Below are 26,874 nucleotides of genomic sequence, written 5' to 3'. Positions count from 1 at the left end.
CTCCAACTGTTGATGCTGGACAACCATGCAATGAAACCTCACTCACCCACCCACCCCCATGAGAATAAAGGCTTTGCTCTTTGGAATGATTTTTTTCCCCCCTTCTTCATCACATCACAAAATATTCTAGAGGTCCAAATGTTCAAAGACAATGGTGGTGGAGGGCCATGATTAGCACTTTACATTGCAGCTTAGTGAAAATATGGTAATAGTATGGTAATGGACAGGTGTTCATGAGGTCTTATTTAAACAATACACCACATTTCTTTTCTTTCTTCTGCTCAAGATGGCGGCGCGCACGGACGCAGCGGCTCCAGGCTCTGCACTACCCTGCACCCTTGTGTGTTTTCTATGTCTTTTTCGTCTTCCCTGGATACACCCATGAAACGGAAACCCCATTGACAGCCGCCAGGACCTGATAGGGATCGGATTTAGGGCAGAAACCGAAGTCACGAACGCCTTTTCACGGTCCCTCAAGAGATAGCGAGATCGGCGGGAGCCCCTTGGATTGTTGTCGGTACCGGCAAGCGGCAGAGACGGCGAATGAAGAGGAAGCAGAAACGCGGATGGCTGACTCGTCACATGGGCAAACACTTGTCACACAGTTCTACAATCTTGTCACACAGTTCTACAATTAGCAATCAGAGCTTTAGCATGAAAGGGCAACAGGTGAGCGCTTCTATTTTGGAGCAATGGATGCCAACAGAGGCAGAGCCAGAGGAGTGGGAGTAAGAGGAGGAGGAGGGGGAGGACGAGGATGAGGAAGGCCAAGGACTGTAATTTCAGATGAGATCTGAGCCACTTTGGTTGCCCGTGTGGTCAACCATGTTAGACCATGGTTGATCAGACGGGCAAAGAGGACAGCCAAATTTGAGCAGGTACACTGTGGCATCCATCATCCGGACTTTCCGAAATGAGAATAGGTAAGAACATCGCAATGTGTGCAGCAATTTTCCACCACGGCATCATCCATCACCATGCTACCCTCGGCCCCTATAATACTGCCCCTCTGATCACATTCCTGGACACTCTACACACCACACTCCAGATGAGTTAGACAACCCAGAGCAGCTCAGGTACGTTGTCTTTGGGACAATGTAAGTTTCCACCGAGCTGCTCTGGTTCAGAACTGGTTCACTGCCCACCTATGCTTTTTAGTTGTTTATCTTCCTCCATATTCTCCATTGCTCAATCCGACTGAGGAATTTTTTTCTGCCTGGAGATGGAAGGTGTATGACCAGTGAGCACAAACACGTATAACCCTTCTCCAAGCAATGTAAGATGCATCTGGAGATATAACAGTTGATTCTTTTCATGGCTGGGTTCACCATGCCAGGCGATAGATCCCGATGAGGAGTTGAAGCCTGACATGAACTGAAGACAGGATGCAGCATTGGGATTTTTTTTTTTTTTTTTTTTTTTACTGTAACTGCATTTTTTCTGGGCTGCATGGTGGTGCAGTGGTCAGCACTGTGGCCTCACAGCAAGAAGGTTCAGGGTTCCAGTCCTGGCTGCAGCACAGGATCTTTCTGTGTGGAGTCTGCATGTTCTCCCTGTTCCTGTGTGGGTTCTCTCTGGTACTCCAGCTTCCTCCCACAGTCCAAAGACATCAAGAGGGGATGAGGCTGTCCGGCATCTTTGTGATGGTTGGGTTGTACACTGTGTACATTGTTTTGTTGGGAAAAATAAAATGTATTTGTCACCGTTCCTCATTTGTTTGTTCTGGTTATAAAAACTATATTCTAAAATATTTGACATCTGTCTGCAGTGTAACACTAAACAAAAAAGGCATTATGATGAATGCAGAAAAAGAGCTTTCCTTTCATCGTAGTGTTTTATGTAGAGCACATCAGTGTTCTACTGAATCTTATAACTGTCTACTCATTTAAGGTTTGTGTTTGTCATTTGACAACAAAATACCATTTTGAGAAGAAATTACCTTGTTTTGAAAGTAAAGCTTCATTTTGCAGGCGAAGTGATGGGTTTTGCCCACTGTGTGTGTGTTTTTGGATTTGTGTGTTGAGTTCTGAGACCATGAGGCTTGCTTTCAGTGTGCAGTGTGCAGGCAATCGAGAAAAACTGTAACATTAAACTGAAAGACGTAGAGCTGAGGGCAAGTTAGGTCTTTGTCTCCTTTGACATTGTAGCTGGCATTTCATCTATATTTTTTTTAAAATATTGAGAGATTCAGTTACAAGTCCGTAGCTGGAGTGACCTTTCATATCACAAGAACTTGAGGCAGATGGGCTTCAAGGCCCTGTGTAAGTTCTAGAATACACCCATACACGACCAGATATGTAACAATTTGTGGTTCGGGAGAGTTACTTGATACAACTTGTTCTTCGTGACTCAGTGAATGTGTGCAGTTGAGTTGTGCCCATACAGACACCAAACTGTCTGCTCACCAACCAACCAAAGATGGTGCCCAGGGGCATTGCAACAGGGAAGGAAACACTAGCTAATTGCTTGGGGGCCAAACTGTAAAGGGGCCTCTCATGGACTACTGATGACATTGGTCCAACCACAATCAAGAGAACCCACTTGATTTTTTTTTACTGACCATGTACACGAGACTACAATTACCAAAAGTGCCCCCCACCCCCATGCAACTAACTGAGGATTGGGTGGTGGCTGGACAAGTTGGAGGTTAAGTCCCTTTTGGCTCCCTACCTGGTGGTCCCCAGATCAAAGCAAATTCCCAGTACTCAAAAGTGATGTCATATTTCTGTTTATATTTCAAAAAAGAAGCATCATTCATAGATGTTGAAGACGGTTTTGCTGAGAAATGAACTGAGCGAACCAGTTTTGTTTTTTTTAGAAACATGTCTTTATTATAAATTGTGCATATAAACCATACAACTCAAATGTAGACAGATTTTACATATGCATTGTGTCTTAATTACATTTACACAACTTTTATATTTTACACCCCCCCACCCCACCCCTCAAACCAGCACACGCAGTCTTAGTTCACAAACATAGTGGGATACTGTTAATAAACTAGAAAATACAATAGACATAGATACCGATATCAAAGTCTTTTCACAGCCTTCAACCATCTTTCTTTGGTCTGGGAAGTACCTTCCAAAATATATTGGATATCCTCAGCCCAACATATTGGAAAAATGGAGTCCATACATCTTAAAAAAGATCAATTTTGCCACGAGACCAATACGTTAAATATTCCATCGGTAAAAGATCAAAAATTACCTCATGCCATTCTGAAACTGTGGGTGATTTGTTTGAGATCCATTTTAATAATATGGTTTTACGTGCAGCATAGGTCAACACATTCAACAATTTTTTCCTGTAGATATTCTTGATTCTCAAATGTGGTCTTCCTAACAGAAGGCATAGCGGATCCAAATCCAATTCTCCATCAAATACCAAGTTCAACCTTGAAACAACCTTCCCCCAGAAATCCTGAATATGTACACAGGTCCACACAGTATGTAGAAAACTCCCCACCTCTGTACGACACTTAATACACAGAGCTGATTTCTTTGGGTCCATTTTATTTCTGAGTTGAGGCAATATTTGAAGACGATGTAACAACCGGAATTGTAATTCTTTTGTTCTGTTACATATGGATATGTTGTTAGCATTCTCCCATATACTTGTCCGTGTATCCTCATCCATCACCACCCCAAGGTCCTGAGCCCACGTTTGTAGGATGTCATGATCCACTTTACAGGACTTAGAGAGGGCCTCATAGCAACGCCTCACTATAAACTTATTGTTATGTATTTTATCAAGTATATGTTCAGTGGGTGACAGTTCCAAATTAAATCTGCACTCAGTTTGATTCTGAATAAAACTTCTCACTTGTAGGAACCTACAAAAGTGTGTTTGGGGTAGTTTATATTTTAGTCTTAGTTGATCAAAAGACATCATTCTACCTCCTTCAAATAAGTCCTTTAAAGTTCTAATACCTGCCTTCTCCCATAAAGAAAAAACATTGTCCATCATTCCTGGGAGAAAATCTGAATTTTTCTGTATTGGGGTAATTGGTGATAAAACACCTATTCTCTTCTCCCATTTTTTAATCATATCCCAAATCTTTAGCGTAGATTTGACAATAAAATTGCCCTCCACAATCTCCGAGTCTTTTCGGTTCAAAATAAAAGGGAGACTAGCTAGTGTTATTGGTTTTCCCAAATTGTATGTTTCAATATCTAACCAGACAGAGTTTGGGTCATTTCGTACCCAGTCTACCAAATACCGAAATTGAGAAGCTAACTGGTATAATTTAATGTTGGGGACTGCCATGCCTCCTTTATCTGATGGCAACTGCAACCTTGCTAACTTAAGTCATGGTCTCTTATGGTTCCAGATATATGTCCTAAACCAGTTATTTATAAGTTTGATAGTGTTATTGTTTAGTAGGATGGGAATCATCTGAAATTGGTAAAGCAGTCTCAGCAAAATGTTCATTTTTATCAAGGAGATTCTTCCCAACATTGAGAGTGGTAGAGAGGCCCATCTATCCAAGTCATCATGGATGCGTTTAAGAAGAGGTTGGAAATTGGTTTTGTACATTTTTTGAAGCACGGGAGTGACAAATATACCTAGATAAACAAAGCCTTGTGTTGCCCATCGGAAAGGTGATAAACCAGGGGGAAAAGTGTGATGTGTTTGACCCAGTGGCATTGCCTCTGACTTATTAAAATTTATTTTGTACCCAGAAAACTCACTGAATTTATTAATGACCTCAAGGACTAAGGGGATAGACATTTCAGGTTGTGTAATAAACAACAAGACATCATCCGCATATAGCGATATTACATGTTTCCTTTGATTAATTGATATACCATGAATGTTAGGGTGGTTCCTTATAGCTTCAGCCAAAGGCTCAATTGCAATCGCAAATAACAAGGGTGATAGGGGACACCCCTGTCGTGTACCCCTTCCCAGTGCAACATATGGAGAGCATTTACCATTTGTGATAACAGCTCCGAGGAGATTACAGTACAACAATTTAATCCAGTCAATAAAGTTTTTACCTAAGCCAAATTTATGGAGTGTGAAAAACAAATACTTCCATTCTATACGGTCAAACGCTTTTTCCGCATCCAGTGAAACTACCATGCCTTTGAGGTTATTTTGCTGACAGAGTTGAATGATGTTGAGTAACCTTCTTACATTGTTACATGAATTCCTTCCAGCAATAAACCCTGTTTGGTCATTATTAATAATATCTGGAAGGATCTTCTCCAGCCTTAAAGCTAGCGTTTTAGATAAGAGCTTGAAATCTGAGTTTAACAAACTGATGGGCCGGAATGATGAACATTCATCCCCTGGTTTATCTTTTTTAAGAATCAGACTAATGCTTGCCTCTGTGAGTGTTTTGGGAAGAGATCCCATCTCAAGAGAGTGATTGAACATGTTCAGAAGAGGCTTGATCATCAATGACTTAAATTGTTTATAAAATTCTGAACCAAAGCCATCAGGGCCGGGCGCTTTTCCTGTTTGTACAGTGCAGACAGCCTCTATTATTTCTTCTGATGTTATAGGTTTGTTCAATTCTGTTTTTTGTCTATCATTGGGTTTAGGAAGTGTTAAATTAGAGAAAAAACCCTCCATTAGTCCTGCGACCCCTGCTGGCTGCTCACTAGTATACAATCTCTCATAAAATTCCGCAAAAGCCTTGTTAATACCTTTGCTATCCATCTTAAGTTCACCAGAGGCATCTTTAACAGAGGAAATATTTTGGGAGTCAGCTCTTTTCTTCACCAGATTAGCCAAATACTTGCTTGGCTTGTTTCCAAATTCATATAATTTTTGCTTTGCAAATCTTACACTTTGCTCTGCCTTTTTCGTGAGTAATGAATTAAAGCAACTCTGGCCACTAGGGCAGCACTTAAGATTGGATTCAGTGGGGTTTTGATTATATGCCCTCTCACATTCAGACAGCTGTAGTTCTAGCTTCCGTTGCTGTTCTAAACATTTTCGTCTTGTATTTTTTTCATAAGATATTATCAAGCCACGTGAGTATGCCTTACATGTCTCCCACAAGATGGAAGGAGATATCCCTGGTGTGTCATTACTGCTGTAGAACAACTGAAACTCATTTTGGAAATAAGAAATACATTTTGGATCATTTAGCAGATGTGTATTGAAACGCCATCTTTTTGAGCGCTCTTGGGTCTCTCCATGTGAGAATTTTAGGTACACAGGAGCATGGTCAGATATTGTGATACTGCCAATAGTACAAGAAAGAACAGAATGTAACATTGTTTTTGGAGCAAACAGATAGTCTATTCTAGAGCTACTTTTGTGAACCCCAGAGAAGAATGTGAATTCCTTGCTGTTAGGGTTTAGTGTTTGCCACAAGTCCAAATAACCTAGTTCTTCACATATATTAGCTGTTGTCCGTGCTCTTTTGGTAGGATGGTTTCCTTCGCCAGGTAACTTATCTATACGAGGGTCTAATATACAATTAAGGTCCCCGCCAGCAATTGATTGAGCGCAGTCCAATTCTACTAATTCAGAAAAGGCCTTTGTTATAAGATCAGGAGGATGACCTGGTGGGGCATATATATTTAAAATTGAGATATTTTCCCCAAACAGTCGACCTTTAAGTATAACATACCTTCCCATATTATCTTTTATACAGGACTCAAGTGCAAATGGGAGCCGTTTATTAATAAGTATACAAACTCCTTTGCTATTTGATGTAAAAGATGAAAAGTGGACTTGTCCCACCCATTCTCGCTTAAGCTTTTCATGCTCTATATCTTTTAGGTGTGTTTCCTGGAGAAGTGCTATATCAACCTCTTCCTTCTTGAGATATGTCAGTATTTTTTTCCTTTTGACTGGATGATGTATACCTCTTATATTCCATGTACATACTTTAAGCACAGAATTATTCAGGCTGTATGCGAGTGTAAAATATAGCTTGGAGTGGTTGATATCCTATGTATATATCCATTCTCTTATCCATATCCTAGTTCCCTCCATATACCATGTGACCAGTAAACAAAACATGCTGTGCCATCTCCCATAACCCCAAAACATAACTATGTACACACATGTTGCTCTCCTGTGAGCATCAGAACTAATAGAACTTAAGAAAAGAAAAGAAAAGAAAAAAAACAAAAGGGCATGGACCCCAACTTCAGAAGAGACCTCGCCATAACTAGGGTCTCTTAACCTTACTCTGGACGTGGCTATGATGTTCTTGAGCCCGCAAAATCAAATGCACTTAAAATAACTAAAAACGTTTAGACAGTCCGACATTCTCGAGACTAATGTCTTTTCTTAATTAAATTTTTTTTTAAAATTTAATTTCTAACAAATGTTTTGTGTAAGTGGTTTCTATGAAAGAATATAGGCCACAAAAAGGACTAAAGTAGTGCCTTAAAAAAGAACAGGATGATTGATTAAGTAAAATACAAACATAATAGGGAATATCAATCCTATTTCCTTCACATAAGGCTTTTCTGTAAAACTTAAATTTTAACATAGAACCACTACACTTTACCACTCAAAACAAAGAGGGGGAAAAAGAGAGAGACAAAAAAAATAAATAAATACAAAATTCGAGCATGAAAAAAAAATAAAAATTCGGCTTTACAATTTTAGCACACCATGAATACTGTACTCACACTTACTCATCAGATACATTGTCCCGTCTCAGAGTGTTTATAAAAGCAATGGCTTCCTCGGGCTTGTCAAAGGATTTCGTAGTTTTGTTGGCGGTGATTCTCAGGGTTGCAGGATAGCTTAAGCCGTACTTCTGTATACCGATCGATTGGAGCTTCCTCCTGGCCTCATCGAAAGCCCGGCGTTTTCTCTGAGTGCCATTGGAGAAGTCCTGGAAGAAGAAAATCCGGCTGTCCTCAAAACGAATATTTCCCATCCGTCTGGCCGCCTCTATCACCCGAACCCGATCAGCGTAGTTGTGAAACCTCACGATCATAACGCGGGGATAAGGCTTATGAGAGTCGGCTCCCCTCCTCCCGGAGCCCGCCCGCGGTGCGCCCTCTCCAGCTTGATTTTCCCCGCCTTGGTGTTTAATGCCAGGATCTCGGGAATCCATGACTCCATTAAATGAATCGCCGATGTCCCCTCTAATGATTCCGGCTGATGTTTTTGCGTCTGCTCCGGTCTTCCTGGTCATCCAGACGCTCCTGTAGCGATGCGATAGCTTTCTCCAGGTATGACACACGCGTCTCCGTCTCAACATTTGTGTCTTTGATATACGCTGCTCCGCTTCGTCAATGCGCCTGGCCGCGTCTTGTAATTCTTTTGATATTTCACCAATTTTCTCCAAGAAGGAGTTAAACTTGACATCTATCATGTCTGAGATATTTCCTGTTAATGTCGCCATGGCCTTGGCCATCGCTGGTTTTGTTCAGTCTCTCCTGTATCCGCGGCGCCATCTTGTGCATTGTCAACCTTGCGAGCCGCTATGCTCTTTTTTTCGTGAGTCTTCCTCCCAGTTTCAGTGGCCATTTCTCCGACTGCTTTGCCCCAAAAGTGCTCCAAGGACATCCCATACACTACTAACCGTATTTTATGCCTATCTGGACTAGTCAAACATAAAAGTCAGGATATTTTGCATCGAAAATGCGGGAGCTCACACCGAACGCTGCTACTCGGTCCACATCACCGGAAGTCCCCCCTTGTCGAGCGAACCAGTTTGACATGAAAAGAATTTGGATCATTATCTAATGTATGTGGATCCGCCTAAACTAGAGCCAGCGACAGATGTCAGCGCTCACTCCCTCTCTTCAGTTTTCTTTCCATGAGCACTCAAAAGCCACATGCCACTTCCCCTTCACTCCTGGTGGCACTCATCCCATACAAGTGTCCTTGGAAGAGTCCCTGATGATGAGAGGGAGAAACGTAGAGTGCAGAAGTGCGATACCATCATGAGCTGCAGAGTGAATATTCCTCCCATATTTCTTCATCAGGGCTGCACGGTGGTGCAGTGGTCAACACTGTGGCCTCACAGCAAGAAGGTTCCAGGTTCCAGTCCTGGCTCCAGCACAGGATCTTTCTGTGTGGTGTCTGCATGTTCTCCCTGTTCCTGTGTGGGTTCTCTCTGGTACTCCAGCTTCCTCCCACAGTCCAAAGACATCAAGAGGGGACGAGGCTGATTGATACTCTAAATTGACCGTAGGTGTGACTGTGAGTGTGAATGGTTGGTTGTCTCCATGTATTGGCCCTGAGATGGACTGGTGACCTGTCCCTGCGACCCTTAATAGGAATAAGAGGAAGACAATGGATGGATGGATTTCTTCTTCTTCTTCTTCTTCATCTCTTTCGTTGCGCTTGTTTGTTTCTGCCTTTTCACTCCAAAGTTTACTCCCCTCTTGTGGCAAGGTGAGCGGTGGGGAACAGTTGCTGACAACGCCACCTGGGGGCTTTCACCCCAGGATATAAACAAAATTTCAAAATGATCAGCCTCCATTTGAACAAAGGCACACAATTCGAGAGATACCACAGGACAGGACCGTTATTATTATTATAAAAATACTTTTATTAGAAAAATATTTTTAAATGACTAAAACAGACTAAATGAATACCAATGGATATAATAAGGAGTGCAAGAGGAATTACCGAAAGGAAAAGGGGACAGGGCTGGGGCTTACCAGCGGTAACTAAAAGGGAGGGATCCAAAAAAAACTACACTGCATCCGTGACACAGCAAACCAAAAGAAAAACGTGAATAAGGAACCACCACCAGGGGGACCACTGCCGCTCTGGGCCCTCAACACCTGTAAAAGAAAAGAAAAGAACACCATTAAAAACATGAAATCAAGGCAACCCTCACACATGAATCAAATATCGCTACCACAAATAACCCAACAGAAACTATTTTACATCCAAATGATCAAATGGGAAGCAAAAGGCAATAATAATAATGATAATAATGGTTCTAAACAATAAATTAGATATAACCCACAAAAACAGTAATAATTCAAAGAAAGAAAGAAAGAAAAAAGGAACAAACTCAAGTAATTAAGGAAATGTCTGCCCCTCTAATTAAATCCAGTCTCCAAGAGGGATGGCTCAGCGCCGATGAGGGTCGGGATGCCCTCTCTTGGCCCACGTTGAGGCTCTTATAAAGGCCGTAGTGCACAGCTTTAACCGCCGTTGCTGGGAGTAGAGCCCGTTATGAGCCGAATCAGCAAAAATCAAAAATGAAGAAGAGGAGAAGAGAATAAGAAGAACCAAAACAGTAGCGAGGCTCACAGCGGCAATTGACAGCTGCGCATAGACAGCAGAATCGTGGCGTCAGACGAGGCAGGAGGAGGAAGCCCGCAGCCCAGACCACAGAAAGCGTACCATGCACACACCGGCCCAAGGGAGACAGCCCAGCTCCCGGTAACACCACACCACTTTGTTTTGTAACCCGATCTGCTGACCAGCTAGACGCCACCACGCACGGCTGTCGGCTCCGTAAAGGAGGGAGAGGAAGCGGAAAAGGACGGAGAAGGGTCCGACCAGGTCTATTTATAAGTGACCACTCACTAATTGTCTGCCACACTGCCCCTCACGGTGGGGAGTGTAGCGCTATCCTGCCACACTCAGTTTATTTGTGTCAGCCTCCATGTTTGCACACTCCCTGTCTGCTAAGCACATCTGACTGTACGTCCTGCACTCTTGACTCTTCCCTTCCACACTCACCTGTCTGTCATTCTGCACTGACCCCAGCTCTTGTGACTCCAACCAAAGTGCTGACTGCGGGTCACTGATGCAGCCACGGCCGCTCTCTTCGATGTCAGACTGAAAACTCCAACTAAAGAAAAAAAAAGGCTCCATGTGTTTCAACATTCAGCTCAATCTTTCCTTTGAAGACTGAGTTGCATCAAGGATCTGCTAGTTCTTCTGTTCTCTGTGAGATTCCTGTGACCTCGCAACACAAACCAAACCTTTAGTCTTCTTTTATAAATCTGCTTTTGACTTTTGAGCTCCAGGAAAATGACAGTGTAGTGATTCAAATTTGTTTTATTGTTCCCTTTAATATGCGCAGTCATTTCATTTCTGACTGTGCTGCTACTCACTCTCCAGGTTTCCAGCAAGCAGGGAGAGTCATGCGAGCAAGACCATCAGGAAGACATAGGCCGTGTTGGCATTCTTAAGGGCCACATTTCTCACCAGGTTGACTGGATAGAAGTGACCCTCCTTGTACATTATGTGGTAGCAAACATTCTTACGGTTCTGCTTGAGCGTGGCGCAGGAACTGCTGAGCCTCAGCGTCAGACATGTAGAGCGCCGGGCTGATGGGTCCTTTCCAGTGCTTCCAGATGGCCTCCAGCATCTGCAGCCTGTAAGTGGCACAGAAAACAGCATGTGTTAGTGTGGTGGTGTGTATTGAGGTGTCCAGTGGAGCATTGACCATGAAGGAGGCTTGGAAACTCAAAGCTTCTATTCTAGTTTATGCATGCATGAGAGAGAAGTTACAACACACTCATGGAGCATCAGAAGTTCTCTGTTGCTCTGAGAAACTCAGGTATTTATACATCTCTTCACATTCACTGGGAGGGGGCATGCAGATTGGGGTCAAACACAGGTGATGACTAAAAGTTGAAAAGAGTTCCTGGCCATTTGTGAGGTGGCTATTTAAGTTGGAGCCAAATGGTTCTAGTCTCTAGAACCAACAGAAACAACCATCAATCTGTCACCCAGAAGCCACAAAATCCATTTTTTTTTTAGACTTTTACAACCAGACCACATAGTGGACATGTTGGAACCTGTGGTTTGTCCTTCCACATACATTTTACACTTTTATGGAGAAGCACAGAGACTAACGGTCTAAAACAGTTAAAGCAGGTTATATACAGTATTTCTTATGAACTACACAGTTCATAGGCATTATACATTACCAGGAGCTCATGACTTGGTAACTCACATCTAATGAAAAGAAAAGAATACATAAACATCCATTCTTCACACGGGGGGGTGGAGCCTATTCCAGCAGCCTTCAGGTGAGAGGTAGGGTTCACCCTGGACAGGTCACCAGTCCATCACAGGGCCAACACACAGAGACAGACAACCATTCACACTCACAGTCACACAGAGCTGCCAGGCACAATCTTACATGAAATGTGCTGAATGGACCTTCAGTTCTGACAGTTTCGTGTTGCACAACAATCATGCAATGAAGGTCCAAATTCAAATGACTATGAATAAAACAATAAATTGTCAAAGCAATGAATTTCCATCCATCCATTTTCTTCCATGTATTCCTGTTAAGGGTCATGGGGGGGGGGGGGGGTGGAGCCTATCCCAGCTGTCTTCAGGTGAGAGGCAGGGTTCACCCTGGACAGGTCACCAGTCCATCTCAGGACAAAAACATAGAGACAGACAACCATTCACACTCACAGTCACACCTACAGTCAATTTAGAGTATCGATCAGCCTCGTCCCCTCTTGATGTCTTTGGACTGTTGGGAGGAAGCTGGAGTACCAGAGAGAACCCACACAGGAACAGGGAGAGCATGCAGACTCCACACAGAAAGATCTGTACTGGAGCCGGGACTGGAACCTGGAACCTTCTTACTGTGTATGTTTTGCTCAGTCTCATCCTGTTGAAGTCCATTTCTATCAGCATCAAATCACAACAGGAGTTCTCTCCTGACACTTTACAAGTTGAGAAGTTCTTTCCCCTCTCTCTCTTCTTCTGCTCAGTCTGGTTTGCGGAGCATTCCTCCTCTCCCTCTCCTCCCTGCCTCTTTCACAACTCGCACAATATTGAATTTTGCACAGTAAGTTACAGAGCGGACTTGCACACCGCTACCTATGCAGCTTGCAGCATCTTTATTGATTGATTGAAGCATTTTTATTTAATCATTTAACCATACATTGGTCGCAGTGGTCCTCAGGCGGATGCGGCTATGCAGGCGTCGTTACACCTATCAGAAGGGAGATGTAACTATGAGGATTGGAGGCATCGAGCAGCCCTGGCTGGAGGGCACCATCAGAGTACTGTGCAGCTCCACTGGATCGCAGATCTTCTCCATACAGAAGTAGTGCTTGTTGTAGCGGTAACACTTGAGATGAAGCATCAGCATTCTGCAGAAGGAGAATGTGAGAAAAGATGTAAGCAGGGGGCCGCACAGTGGTGCAGTGGTCAGCGCTGTGGCCTCACAGCAAGAAGGTTCCAGGTTCCAGTCCCGGCTCCAACACAGGATCTTTCTGTGTGAGTCTCCATGTTCTTCCTGTTCCTGTGTGGGTTCTCTCTGGTACTCCAGCTTCCTCCCACAGTCCATAGACATCAAGAGGGGACGAGGCTGATTGATACTCTAAATTGACTGTAGGTGTGACTGTGAATGTGAATGGTTGTCTATTTCTATGTGTTGGTCCTGTGATGGACTGGTGACCTGTCTAGGGTGAACCCCGCCTCTTGCCAGTAGTTGCTGGGGTGGGCTCCACCCCCCACGACCCTTAACGGGAATAAGCGCAAGACAATTGATGGATGTGAGCTGGAGTATTTTTGATGAATTATTTCAACACGATGGTCATCAGAATTGTTGAGGTCAGTTCACTGACGTTTCAACCTTCGGTCACCAATGAACCTCAATTCAGTCAAACTTAATTTACATTAGGAGGCAACTAAGTATGAAATAAATTCCGTCTGAGTGATGGAAAACCAAAAAAACAAGCAAATTTGGGAGTGCGTGTAAATGGATGGGTGCATACTTGGGCAGGCTCTCAAAGTGGCACCGGTTGGTGGACATCTGAAACCCACATTTGCAAGTGTGTTCCAGATCTTCATCCTGTCACAGAGAGAAAACATACAATGAGTGACACGCTAGAACGGTGCTCCTCAACAGGACAGCCACCTCTCTGTGGCCCCCGAACTGTTATTCCTTCACTGTGTGTTTTGGTTGGGACAGCACATCAAGGCAGGGTGGCCGTAGGGAGGTTTGGAAGGTTTTACTGAGTGGCCGGTCAGGCCGCGTTTATATCACAACTCTGGCCTCGCGGCCACATCACCTTATGGCTCTTTGTGTAGATTTAAAAAGAGAAGAGTTCTTAACCCCTCCTGACATATTGTTTTGGATTCATGACAGGGGTCATGTTTTGTTTTATTCAACTATTTATTTTAAGTTATGTCAAAATGGAAATGACATTTTCATGTAGTTCATTTCATATTTTTGTTGTTGTTTTGTGTGACAAGGGCATTTTGTTTTGAATATTACAGTGTGATTGCATGCGGCCTGACCGACCTCAATAAATGGACCTTTCACTCACTGAAGAAAATTGTTTGTCTTTAAGGTTTGTATTTGAGTGCGCCTGCACAAGAAAATAAAACCGCTATACACAGAAATCTGTGTGTGTGTGTGTTTTTGTGATGAGATGATGTCACTAAGGGGCGACAGGTGCATCTTACCTTCAGTTGATTGTACAGCATTTGCTGGACCGATGCTCCAGGCTCCAGAGCCAGAGAGAGATCAGTGAAGTCCTCGTCTCGTTGCGACTGGGCTCCGCATCTGCACAGTCAAGGAAGACAAACATTGCATTGTGACCAGTTCACATCTGAGTGATGCACCGGACCTCATTTAGTCCGGTTCATCGAGAATCACTCTGGCGTTGTACTGAGATCTGCTAGTTTCAATAAAAACAATCAGTCTAAACAATCTTTCTAAGCTGAGCAACGGCCCATTGAAATGTTACGACAGGGTGTTTGGCTTGTCACAGGTTAAAGTCCAGCAAAAATGCTTTTATACTTCATTTGTGTTCAAAGTGTCAAATGAATGGTGAATGATGAGTAGCTGAGGTTTGCTGCCACCTGCTGCGTGTGTGTGTGTGTGTGTGTGCGCACTCACTTCTTGCAGGTCCTGGTGCTCCTCATTGTGAACATCGTGTTCTTTTACAGGGCAGCTGTATCTCCTGCCTTTACCGGCGGCTACATGCTGCAGAGTTGGTGCCAACGTTTGGACCTGGTTCAGGATTTCATTCAGGAACTCATAAGCATCCTGAACACACACAGATATCAGGGGCTCAAATTTACCGAGGAAGAAATACATGGGCCTATATTCACAAAAATCCAAAGAGTCAAAAGAGGTCCTTAATTGTTGGAGAACTTAGTGGTCAGATGAACACTTACCTTTTGCTCTGAGTCCTCAAACTCTGGAGCATTCATGGAGAGGATGTTCTTGAATAAAGACAGGTGGTGTAACTTCTTGTATGGATTATCAGAGCAGTGGACCCTCACAATGTCCATGAGGTAACTGTAAAGGGAGCAAAACAAATCATTCAAGAACACTTTTGTGAAATGAAGCACCTTAGTAGGAAGTTCAACTTGGCCCTGTTCTGGGACCTCCTTGCCCTCCCATGTGCACACATGGATAGCAAAAGGCAGGGAGAGCAGCAGAATTAGCAGTTAACAACTCCATCGACTGCAGAAAGAATCTTCAACAATGAAAAAGTTTGGTTTTCAGAACCGTGTGTGTGTGTGTGTGTGTGTGTGTGTGTGTGTGTGTGCGCGCGCATGGCTGCCATACCTGAGCAGTTGAGCCTCAGGGACTGAAACCCATACATCCTCCTGGCCCTGCACATCAGTGATGAAGTCCTCCAGTGCAATCAGGCTCTGGAGGCTGGAGTTCATGTAGCAGTTATTGCCTGGGTTTGGAAACCTAAAAAACAAACTGACAAATTGATTCACATGAAAAGAAATTAATTCTGGGTTATTTTTTTTATTTTGCTCCTTTAGCAGTTTCGAGCAGATTTACTAACCCACGCCATTCCATCAGCTGGAAATTTACATATTGGAGCCCAGCGTCCCATGGAAGGCTGTCTTGTTCAGTTTTTTTCTGTGGAAAAATACAAATTGTTATATATTGTTTTGTGTTTCCAAAGGAAAAAATAAATCTTGGGAATCGCATAAATGAGTCTGAGGTCCGTCAAACACACCACTACTGGTGGCCCCTGGTCTTCCTCCTCCAACTCAACCCCTGTAGTTAAGGTCCTGCTGGCAGGTAGGGAGAGCAGCAGAATTAGCAGTTAACAACTCCATCGACTGCAGAAAGAATCTTCAACAATGAAAATGTTTGGTTTTCAGAACCGTGTGTGTGTGTGTGTGTGGGGGGGGGGGGGGTGATGTAAGCACTGCCACATCCTTTTCATCCATGCAGGGTGGCAGGATGATGGACTTACAGCAGTTTACTGAGTAGCTAGGAGACCTAAGAAGCATTTTCTGACTCTGAAGGATGCTTGTTGGGTTGGCTGAGGGTTCTGGAGGAGTAACAATACCTCATCTACATAAAGAATACATTTCTGTTCTGTTGTGGATGTGGAGGGGCTACTTGTACATTCCTACCATCAACTTTTTTGAGGCTGGTAGCTTTCCTCTCTTGGACGCTGTCCCTGCAAAAGATGAGCAACGCTGCTCGACGCAACACTTTAGCACGTTTCACTTCTCTGATTAACCTGTTGATCCTTTTTGTTCACTTAATAGGGTTCCATTCATGGAGAGAAGCTCCTTCCTAGCCTAGTTTAATGATGACCAGACCGTCTTTCACAGATTGCTCAATCACGTCTTTTTATTTTTTAAAATTTGAGCCCAGAGTGGATCGGGGTCGGCTCTATGCTGGGGCAAGAGCTGCCCCCTCAAAGGAGCGTTGTGCCACCTGAAATGAAAATTTAAGAGTTTAAGATGTTTGTTAAATAGGTTACCCACAAAATGTACACATTAAAAATGAACGCAATCAATCGCACTTATTGGGACGTCCGCCGAAAAAGACACAAGTTTGGCATTTCCTCATCTCTCTCCCTGTGTGTGTGTGTGTGTGTGTGTGTGTATCCGTATAGTTTCACAAGCTACGGCCCGCCAGTATGCAAATGACCCAATGATGTCATAGCCAAACATTGGAGTCAGATTTTGAACCCCAGGAATGATTTTTGTTGTAAAATGTTGTTCAGCTTCGTACAGCTTGTTGTGTTGTTTGCTGTGCTGTATGAGGGAAAGGCTTGACAAGTTGATGTCTTTTATCAGACTGCCTCTTAGTTTTGTATAAACTGGAAAAGGGTAAAAAGTCTTTCTGTTAGTTTGAAATTTTATTTGACATTTAGACTCGTCCAATTGTCTTATGGAATTAAAGGCTAAAATCTGGATGATGGAATTTTTATTTATTTTATGTTTCAGTTTTCCCCACCTTGTCACAGTCAGGGGGTTTGCTCCGACTGACACCAGTCGGACAGGTCGAAGAGTGGAGGCCCTACAAAGTGCGATCCACTGGTCCTCCAGGTTGGGGATTGGACATGGGGCACAAAGAAAACACTTTACAGGCAAAAAAAGTGCCCCTTAATATTGCTGTGGCCCCCTCATAAATGTCTGCCTACAACTGGCCCTGGAGTGGATTAGCAAGTTTTGGCATAAAACAGTTCTGTAAACATCTGCTGCAAATTCTAACTAAGAGTCCAGTGCTTTTGAAAATAATAAAACAAAACAGACAGTGATTTTCCCTGCATGAATGTCCGTGTGGAACATTTCACAATGTTAGCGCAAAAACTGTTTGATGTTTTAACTGTCCTGGTGTAATCGCCTGCATTCACTCAAAAACTGAGCATCTTTGAGCAAAGAGATTTCTACGATGGACTCTGTAGTCTTAAAACCTATGACTAGCATCTCTATGTTGTTGACATTAATCACAAAAATTCTCAGTCGTCCCAAGGGGAGCTCAACGACCAGCCTCGCAGAGTTTCCTTCAATAACTTTTGACACTCTTTCAAAAGCTGCTTTCGCGTGCAACATACAGAGAGTCAAACTACAATACTCACAATCCTCAAATATTTCACCCACTAATAAACAGTTGAGTACATCTGCTCCATCAGGTAAACTGTCCTGTCACTCTCTCATAGGGTGTCACGCAGCTCAGGAGAAAGAGCGACTGTTCGTATCAAAGTCCCTCAGAATGCAGACGTCGTCCCACGAGTGAAAGCTGTGAACCTGCACCTCTGTAATTAAAACCCTGTCCATTCACCCATTGCTCCCCTCCTGGCAGGATGTGTGTGTTACATGATCAAAACTTTGTGGATTCTTTGGAATCATTGTTGAAGTTTCATCATTTTCCTCTCTTCTGCATGATAACCTCAACCACTGAGTCAGTCTCTGATAACTTATTCTGGGTGATGCAGAGGAAATGTGTTTAGTCTTGGATTCTTCCTATTCTAGACAAGATTTCCTACAATGATCCATATCGTGGAATTTCTTGTGATTGGGGTCTAATTGGTAGAGGCAGAGTGGCCGTCAAACAACCAAAGGGTCGATGGTTTGGTCGCCACTCCCCCGGTGACCACGTCCAAGTGTCCTTGAGCAAGATACTGAACCCCTAATTGCTCCTGATGGCCCTGGGACGGACTGGCGACCCGTCCAGGGTGAACCCCGCCTCTCACCCAATGTCAGCTGGGAAAGGTTAACTAACACGGTATTTCCGTTTCATGTCTGACAGACTTTGTTAGTTTAGGGTTATTCAAATTGTTCTCACTACCATGAAGATTGTCTCTTTCACTGTTGTTGTAATTGCAGATTCTGCAGCAGTTGAAATTCACCTGAAGCAAAAATCACTCCTCTTGAGGCTGTTGCATCTGTGCTGGTTTTGGTTGGGAGCTGTTGATTTACCTTGAGAAGACAGATTTAGTCATCATTTTAGAACTCCAACTTGTATTTGTATCCCATTGTACTACATGTGCTCATTCTACAAATGAGTAAACCATCTCAAACTTTATTGTTAGTTTTTACTGTTCACAGTACTTTAGTCTGATTATGGAGCAAAGGTCACATCAGCCACAACTGTTCCTATCACGTAGGGGTGGAAGAACGGGCTTCAGGCAGCTGGCAGTTTAAAAAAATCCTTGAGTTGTAGGTAAGAGGCTAAGAACTCTCCCATACTTGATACGTTTGACGAGAGTCTCTGCCTGGGACTGACATCTATTTGCTAGCATCAGTGAAAGTCATAGCGCCACATCGTGGTTATCAGCAGTAAGCCTGATGTAAGGGACGTCATTTGACTTCCACAGAAATTACTTGACTTGATTAACAACGACATGGCATTCAGTGACCGGGCGGTTTTAGTGAGATAGTGTGTTTCAAGGTCATTTTGAAAACTGTAGCTTGAGGTGACATTGAACCACAAGATGTTTAACTGATCGCTGTTTTTAATGTGTTGTTCATCCCGTTTATAATGATTGGGCTGACTGGCAGCTTACGTAGTCATATGTTTTAGAAATGACAATTATTCCAGAGGTCAGCGGTTCTGTGTCTATGGTGTATCTGTGGGTACAAATGTTGGGGTTGGCAACAGCATTGATGCATGGAATCGTGGAGTGAGTTTGCCTTCTAGGACAAATAAACGAATCTATCAAGTCTACGGCAAATGTTTGGTGTGAGAGTAACAAAGTAACACAAGTTGGAGAAAAATACACACTTTTACCTGAGACTTCAGAATAATTGAGATACTATAGAGCAATGTGTAGTGAATGTATATGTACAGTATATTTCATCCAATCCATGCATCTTCGATCTCATGTCCTGTTAAGTGTCATGGGGGTGGAGCCTATCCCAGCAGCCTTCAGGCGAGAGGCGGGGTTCACCCTGGACAGGTCACCAGTCCATCACAGGGCCAACACATAGAGACACACAACCATTCACACTGACAGTCACACCTACGGTCAATTAAGAGTGTCAATCAGCCTCGTCCCCTCTTGATGTCTTCGGACTGTGGGAGGAAGCTGGAGTACCAGAGAGAACCCACACAGGAACAGGGAGAACATGCAGACTCCACACAGAAAGATCCGTGCTGGAGCCGGGACTGGAACCCAGAACCTTCTTGCTGTGAGGCCACAGTGCTGACCACTGCACCACCGTGCTGCCGTATGATGCATTACATCCTCAACTTTCTATGTTACTTCAAATTGTTTAATCTTCATCAGTGAATGCAAGCAATCAGTTGAATATGATCTCCTGCTCATTAAAAAGTGCATCAGATACCAAAATAAATATTCCAACATTCAATCGACAGATTAAGAACTAAAATAAATGCATTTTGTATTCTGTTATGTTTTGCTCAGTCTCATCCTGTTGAAGTCCATTTCTATCAGCATCAAATCACAACAGGAGTTCTCTCCTGACACTTAACGAGTTGAGAAGTTCTCGCCCCTCTCTCTCTTCTTCAGTCTGGTTTGCGGAGCGTTCCTCCTCTCCCTCTCCTCCCTGCCTTTGTGCGATCATCAGTCCATTCATGTATTGCTATTGCTTTCTCCCTTGTGTTGCTCTGAGACGGGGTCCTTGTGGAGTCAAAAGACTTATCATTTCTGCTTGGAGAAAGAAATATTGTTCTACTTAAGTTATGTGTTTAACTGTGTAAGAGGGAGGTCTGCCCACTGGTGTTGTCCTTGCTGTTCTGCTTGATCATCTCACAGGCACCCTCTCAGTCAGTGCAGGCTCACACACACCCTCCTAAAGAACCGTCTACTAGGATCTGCTCCAGCTTGGTCAGAGGCTTTATCAGTCCTTCTAAACAAGAAGGTTGTGGGACCATTGTCTGGACAAAGTCAAATTCAAGTATTGAAATTTTGAGTACTGGCATAAGGACTTAGTGTTGCACCTGTAACGAAGAGCCCTTCGTTACGATTGGAATGTATAAAGGTTGCACCAGGGTTGTTTTTAACAGTATTTCACAATTCGCACAATATTGAATTTTGCACAGTAAGTTACAGAGCGGATTTGCACACCGCTACCTATCCAGCTTGCGGCATCTTTATTTATTGATTATGCATATTTATTTAATCATTTAACCATACATTGGTGGCGGTGGTCCTCAGGCGGATGCGGCTGCGCCGGCATCGCTACACCTATCAGAAGGGAGATGTGACAATGAGGATTGGAGGCATCGAGCAGCCCTGGCTGGAGGGCACCATCAGAGTACTGTGCAGCTCCACTGGATCGCAGATCTTCTCCATACAGAAGTAGTGCTTATTGTAGCGGTAACGCTTGAGATGAAGCATCAGCATTCTGCAGAAGGAGAATGTGAGAAAAGATGTAAGCAGGGGGCTGCACAGTGGTGCAGTGGTCAGCACTGTGGCCTCACAGCAAGAAGGTTCCAGATTCCAGTCCCGGCTCCAGTACGGATCTTTCTGTGTGAGTCTCCATGTTCTCCCTGTTCCTGTGTGGGTTCTCTTTGGTACTCCAGCTTCCTCCCACAGTCCAAAGACATCAAGAGGGGACGAGGCTGATCGACACTCTTAATTGACCGTAGGTGTGACTGTCAGTGTGAATGGTTGTGTGTCTCTATGTGTTGGCCCTGTGATGGCCCTGTGTCTACCGACAGGCCTGATAGTGAAGCTCCCATCCCTCCCGACACACACTCTCTCACACACACACACTCTCACACACACACACACAGTCTCTCTCTCTCTCTCTCACACACACACACACACACACACACACACACACACACAGAGTTCATTCACGCAGTGTATTTGATGTTCTGTCAGTTGACTAGTCATTCAGCTAACTCTTCTCTTGTAACCAAACCTGCTGCATGACAAACACAAGTTGACATTTGTTTGTGTTTTCCCAGCAGAGACGCTGCTGCCACCAGGACCTCAACTACAGGGGTTGAGTTGGAGGAGGAAGACCGGGGGCCACCAGTAGTGGTGTGTTTGACGGACCTCAGACTCATTTATGTGATTCCCAAGATTTATTTTTTCCTTTGGAAACACAAAAAAATATATAACAATTTTTATTTTTCCACAGGAAAAAACTGAACAAGACAGCCTTCCATGGGACGCTGGGCTCCAGTGTGTAAATTTCCCGCTGATGGAATGGCGTGGGTTAGTAAATCTGCTCAAAAATGCTCAAGGAGCAAAATAAAAAAATAACCCAGAATTAATTTCTTTTCATGTGAATCAATTTGTCAATTTGTTTTTCAGGTTTCCAAACCCTGGCAATAACTGCTACATGAACTCCAGCCTCCAGAGCCTGATTGCACTGGAGGACTTCATCTCTGATGTGCAGGGCCAGGAGGATGTATGGGTTTCAGTCCCTGAGGCTCAACTGCTCAGGTATGGCAGCCATGCGCGCGCACGCACGCACACACACACACACACACACACACACACACACACACACACACACACACACACACACACACACACACACACACACACACGCGCGCGCGGTTCTGAAAACCAAACTTTTTCATTGTTGAAGATTCTTTCTGCAGTCGATAGAGTTGTTAACTGCTAATTCTGCTGCTCTCCCTGCCTTTTGCTATCAATGTGTGCACATGGGAGGGCAAGGAGGTCCCAGAACAGGGCCAAGTTGAACTTCCTACTAAGGTGCTTCATTTCACAAAAGTGTTCTTGAATGATTTGTTTTGCTCCCTTTACAGTTGCCTCATGGACATTGTGAGGGTCCACTGCTCTGATAATCCATACAAGAAGTTACACCACCTGTCTTTATTCAAGAACATCCTCTCCATGAATGCTCCAGAGTTTGAGGACTCAGAGCAAAAGGTAAGTGTTCATCTGACCACTAAGTTCTCCAACAATTAAGGACCTCTTTTGACTCTTTGGATTTTTGTGAATATAGGCCCATGCATTTCTTCCTCGGTAAATTTAAGGCAAGGCAAGGCAAGGCAATTTTATTTGTAGAGCCCGTTTTCACAAACAGTTTGTCTCAAAAGGCTTCACATGGCATCATAACAACATCCTCTGTCCTTAGCGCCTCACATCGACTGAGGAAAAACTCCATAGAAAACCCTTTTAACAGGGAAAAATCTGAGAAACCTCAGGGTGAGCAACAGAGGAGGGATCCTTCACCCAGGACGGACAGACGTGCAGTAGATGTTGTTACAGACAAGAAAACAGTTTACAATGCAGAATGTGGGAGACACGGAAATGTTAATAACAGCTGAAGAAGGAAGCTTCTGGAAGGGGAGGCAGGGAGAGCAAGCCAGCTTGATGGTGGACTGGATGGCAGACTGGTTCATGGAAGGGGAGCGCAGGCCGGTGTAACAGTAGGGAATAAGGGGGGGGGGGGGCGATGCAGGCGGCGGTTGGGGCTCTGGTGGATCTGTGGAAACACAGAGAGACTGCTAGACACCAAGGCCAAACTACAAAGTGCAACAAGTAGTGGTAATGACAGTTCCAAAAATGTGCAGGGAGGAGAGGAGAGTAGGGAAGGGCTCCATGTCACCTGATGTGTCCCCCAGCAGTCTAAGCCTATAGCAGCATAGCTATCAATGGTTCAGAGCTACCTGAACCAGTCCTAACTGAAGGCTCTGTCACAAAGGAAAGTCTTAAGCCTGGACTTAAACGTAGTTAAATTGTCTGCCTCCCTGACCCATGGAGAGAGCTGGTTCCACAGTAGAGGAGCCCGGTAACTGAAGGCTCTACCTCCCAGTCTGTTTTTATTGATACTGGGAATCACTAAAAGACCTGCATTCTGGGAGCGGAGTGCTCTGGTCGGACAGTAGGGACTAATGAGCTCTTTCAAATAGGATGGAGCTTTATCATTGAGAGCCTTTAACCCCTTGATATCTGTGTGTGTTCAGGATGCTTATGAGTTCCTGAATGAAATCCTGAACCAGGTCCAAACGTTGGCACCGACTCTGCAGCATGTAGCCGCCGGTCAAGGAAGGAGATACAGGTGCCCTGTAAAAGAACACATGATGTTCACAATGAGGAGCACCAGGACCTGCAAGAAGTGAGTGTGCACACACACACACACACACACACACACACACACACACACACACACACACACACACACAGCAGGTGGCAGCAAACCGCAGCTACTCATCATTCACCATTCATTTGACACTTTGAACACAAATGAAGTATCAAAGCATTTTTGCTGGACTTTAACCTGTGACAAGCCAAACACCCTGTCGTAACAATTCAATAGGCCGTTGCTCAGCTTAGAAAGATTGTTTAGAATGATTGTTTTTATTGAAACTAGCAGATCTCAGTAAAACGCCAGAGTGATTCTTGATGAACCGGACTAAATGAGGTCCGGTGCATCACTCAGATGTGAACTGGTTACAATGCAATGTTTGTCTTCCTCGACTGTGCAGATGCGGAGCCCAGTCGCATCGAGACGAGGACTTCACTGATCTCTCTCTGTCTCTGGAGCCTGGAGCTTCGGTCCAGCAAATGCTGTACAATCAACTGAAGGTAAGATGCACCTGTCGCCTCTTAGTGACATCATCTCATCACAAAAACACACACAGACACACACACACACAGAGATTTCTGTGTATCGCAGTTTTATTTTCTCGTGCAGGCGCACTCAAATACAAATCTTAAAGACAAATAATTTTCTTCAGTGAGTGAAAGGTCCATTTATTGAGGTCGGTCAGGCCGCATGCAATCACACTGTAATATTCAAAACAAAATGCCCTTGTCACACAAAACAACAACAAAAATATGAAATGAACTACATGAAAATGTCATTTCCATTTTGACATAACTTAAAATAAATAGTTGAATAAAACAAAACATGACCCCTGTCATGAATCCAAAACAATATGTCAGGAGGGGTTAAGAACACTTCTCTTTTTAAATCTACACAAAGAGCCACAAGGTGATGTGGCTGCGCGGGCAGAGTTGTGATATAAACTTGGAGTTCCGGCCTGACCGGCCACTCAGTAAAACCTTCCAAACCTCCCTACGGCCACCCTGCCTTGATGTGCTTTCCAACCAAAACACACAGTGAAGGAATAACAGTTCAGGGGCCACAGAGAGGTGGCTGTCCTGTTGAGGAGCACCGTTCTAGTGTGTCACTCATTGTATGTTTTCTCTCTGTGACAGGATGAAGATCTGGAACGCACTTGCAAATGTGGGTTTCAGATGTCCACCAACCGGTGCCACTTTGAGAGCCTGCCCAAGTATGCACCCATCCATTGACATGCACTCCCAAATTTGCTTGTTTTTTTGGTTTTCCATCACTCAGATTTTATTTCATACTTAGTTGCCTCCTAATGTAAATTAAGTTTGACTGAATTGAGGTTCATTGGTGACCAAAGGTTGAAATGTCAGTGAACTGACCTCAACAATTCTGATGACCATCGTGTTGAAATAATTCATCAAAAATACTCCAGCTCACATCCATCCATTGTCTTGCGCTTATTCCTGTTAAGGGTCGTGGGGGGTGGAGCCTATCCCAGCAACTATGGGCAAGAGATGGGGTTCACCCTGGACAGGTCACCAGTCCATCACAGGACCAACACATAGAGACAGACAACCATTTACATTCACAGTCACACCTTCGGTCAATTTAGAGTATCAATCAGCCTCGTCCCCTCTTGATGTCTTTGGACTTTGGGAGGAAGCTGGAGTACCAGAGAGAACCCACACAGGAACAGGGAGAACATGGAGACTCACACAGAAAGATCCCGTGCTGGAGCCGGGACTGGAACCCTGAACCTTCTTGCTGTGAGGCCACAGCGCTGACCACTGCACCACCGTGCCGCCCCCAGCTTACATCTTTTCTCACATTCTCCTTCTGCAGAATGCTGATGCTTCATCTCAAGCGTTACCGCTACAATAAGCACTACTTCTGTATGGAGAAGATCTGCGATCCAGTGGAGCTGCACAGTACTCTGATGGTGCCCTCCAGCCAGGTAAGAAATGGCTCACCTGAGTTCAGCTACAACACGCGTAGTGTGTCGGTTTGTGTTTTGACGTTTGCTGAGTGTGCTTCTAACTTTTTAATCATGTTCCTTCTCAGGGAGCCTCTCAGTACCATTTAAGGAGCATCATCAGCCACTTCGGCGAAACTGGGGATTCAGGTAAAACAATCACTCAGACACCCACTGAATTAACCCAGTTCAAATCCCTTTTTACCTTTATTCTTCTGAAGGAACTGAAAGGTTATGTGTAATTTCCTACGTATAACATTCAAACTGAAATAGATCACTTTAGTGTGACAGTTGTCAAGAATTGCTGACATTTACAGGTTTTTGGCAGTTCTCTCATTCTGATTTCTCAAACTGCTTCTACCTGTCAAACCTGGATGTTCAAACAGCTGATCTAACAGTGACTCCTCTCCTCTCAGGACACTACATGAGTCACGTTCACTGCCCAGACATCCACCTTGGCAACTACCCCAACACGTGGCTGACTTTCAATGACGAAGAGGTCAGCGTGGCACCTGGGGACTGCATCTGTACGTTGCATGAGGAGACTGCTTACATTTTATTCTATGAAAGAACGGTGCTGTGAACAGTCGACCCTCTTTGCGGTGGAGGTGGCATGGAATGACCAGAGAGAGGCAAGTCCAGCAATTCTTCTGGAGCCTGATGTACCCCCTTGATAGTATTCCCCCCTTACCCCCACCAGTTCATTCAAGCAACAACACCCCCCTCTCAAGTCTGACCGTGGTCTCTCCCGGAAGGTTTACCTGGTGACAGTACCCGGCCGGATTCTTTTGGACCCAGACACCTGGAGGACACAACAGAAAGGTGAGTGGCACTATCAAACACTGGCACCCTATTGCTCTCTACCCTGCGGAACTTTGGCACCACGAAACCTCCTTCCGCTGCTCGATGCCTCCAATCCTCATCGTCACATCTCCCTTCTGATAGGTGGAGCAACGCCGGCGCAGCCGCATCTGCCTGAGGACCACCGCCACCAATGTATGGTTAAATGATTCAATAAATATGCATAATCAATAAATAAAGATGCCGCAAGCTGGATAGGTAGCGGTGTGCAAATCCGCTCTGTAACTTACTGTGCAAAATTCAATATTGTGCGAATTGTGAAATACTGTTCAAAAACAACCCCGGTGCAACCTTTATACATTCCTATCGTAACGAAGGGCTCTTCGTTACAGGTGCAACACTAAGTCCTTATGCCAGTACTCAAAATTTCAATACTTGAATTTGACTTTGTCCAGACAATGATCCCAGAACCT

At 44.2% G+C, this 26,874-nt stretch overlaps 1 protein-coding gene across 1 annotated transcript; it reads left to right on the top strand.

The window, feature by feature from the left end:
* Positions 1–21,732: 21,732 nt before the first annotated feature.
* Positions 21,733–26,600, top strand: LOC147268938 (ubiquitin carboxyl-terminal hydrolase 37-like). Its single transcript, XM_086193416.1, has 11 exons — positions 21,733–21,788; positions 21,888–22,019; positions 22,349–22,472; positions 23,513–23,664; positions 24,035–24,134; positions 24,771–24,847; positions 25,471–25,582; positions 25,690–25,750; positions 26,017–26,127; positions 26,301–26,422; positions 26,546–26,600. Exons 1-10 carry the CDS (start codon positions 21,775–21,777, stop codon positions 26,366–26,368), a joined length of 951 nt encoding a protein of 316 aa, XP_086049542.1. The 5' UTR covers positions 21,733–21,774; the 3' UTR covers positions 26,369–26,422; positions 26,546–26,600.
* Positions 26,601–26,874: the final 274 nt, after the last annotated feature.

Source organism: Aulostomus chinensis, chromosome 2 (genome assembly GCF_037954235.1).
Source record: "Aulostomus chinensis isolate RoL2024-O1b breed Wild chromosome 2, RoL_Achi_v1.0, whole genome shotgun sequence".
Taxonomy (NCBI): Eukaryota; Metazoa; Chordata; class Actinopteri; order Syngnathiformes; family Aulostomidae; genus Aulostomus; species Aulostomus chinensis.
This window is presented reverse-complemented; position numbering and strand designations above follow the sequence as displayed.

Excerpts from the sequence above, each read along its gene's own strand:
- LOC147268938 (XM_086193416.1), top strand. Across the intron at positions 22,020-22,348 it reads CCTGAGGCTCAACTGCTCAG|TTGCCTCATGGACATTGTGA; the intron begins GTATGGCAGCCA and ends CTCCCTTTACAG. Across the intron at positions 24,135-24,770 it reads TGCTGTACAATCAACTGAAG|GATGAAGATCTGGAACGCAC; the intron begins GTAAGATGCACC and ends TCTCTGTGACAG.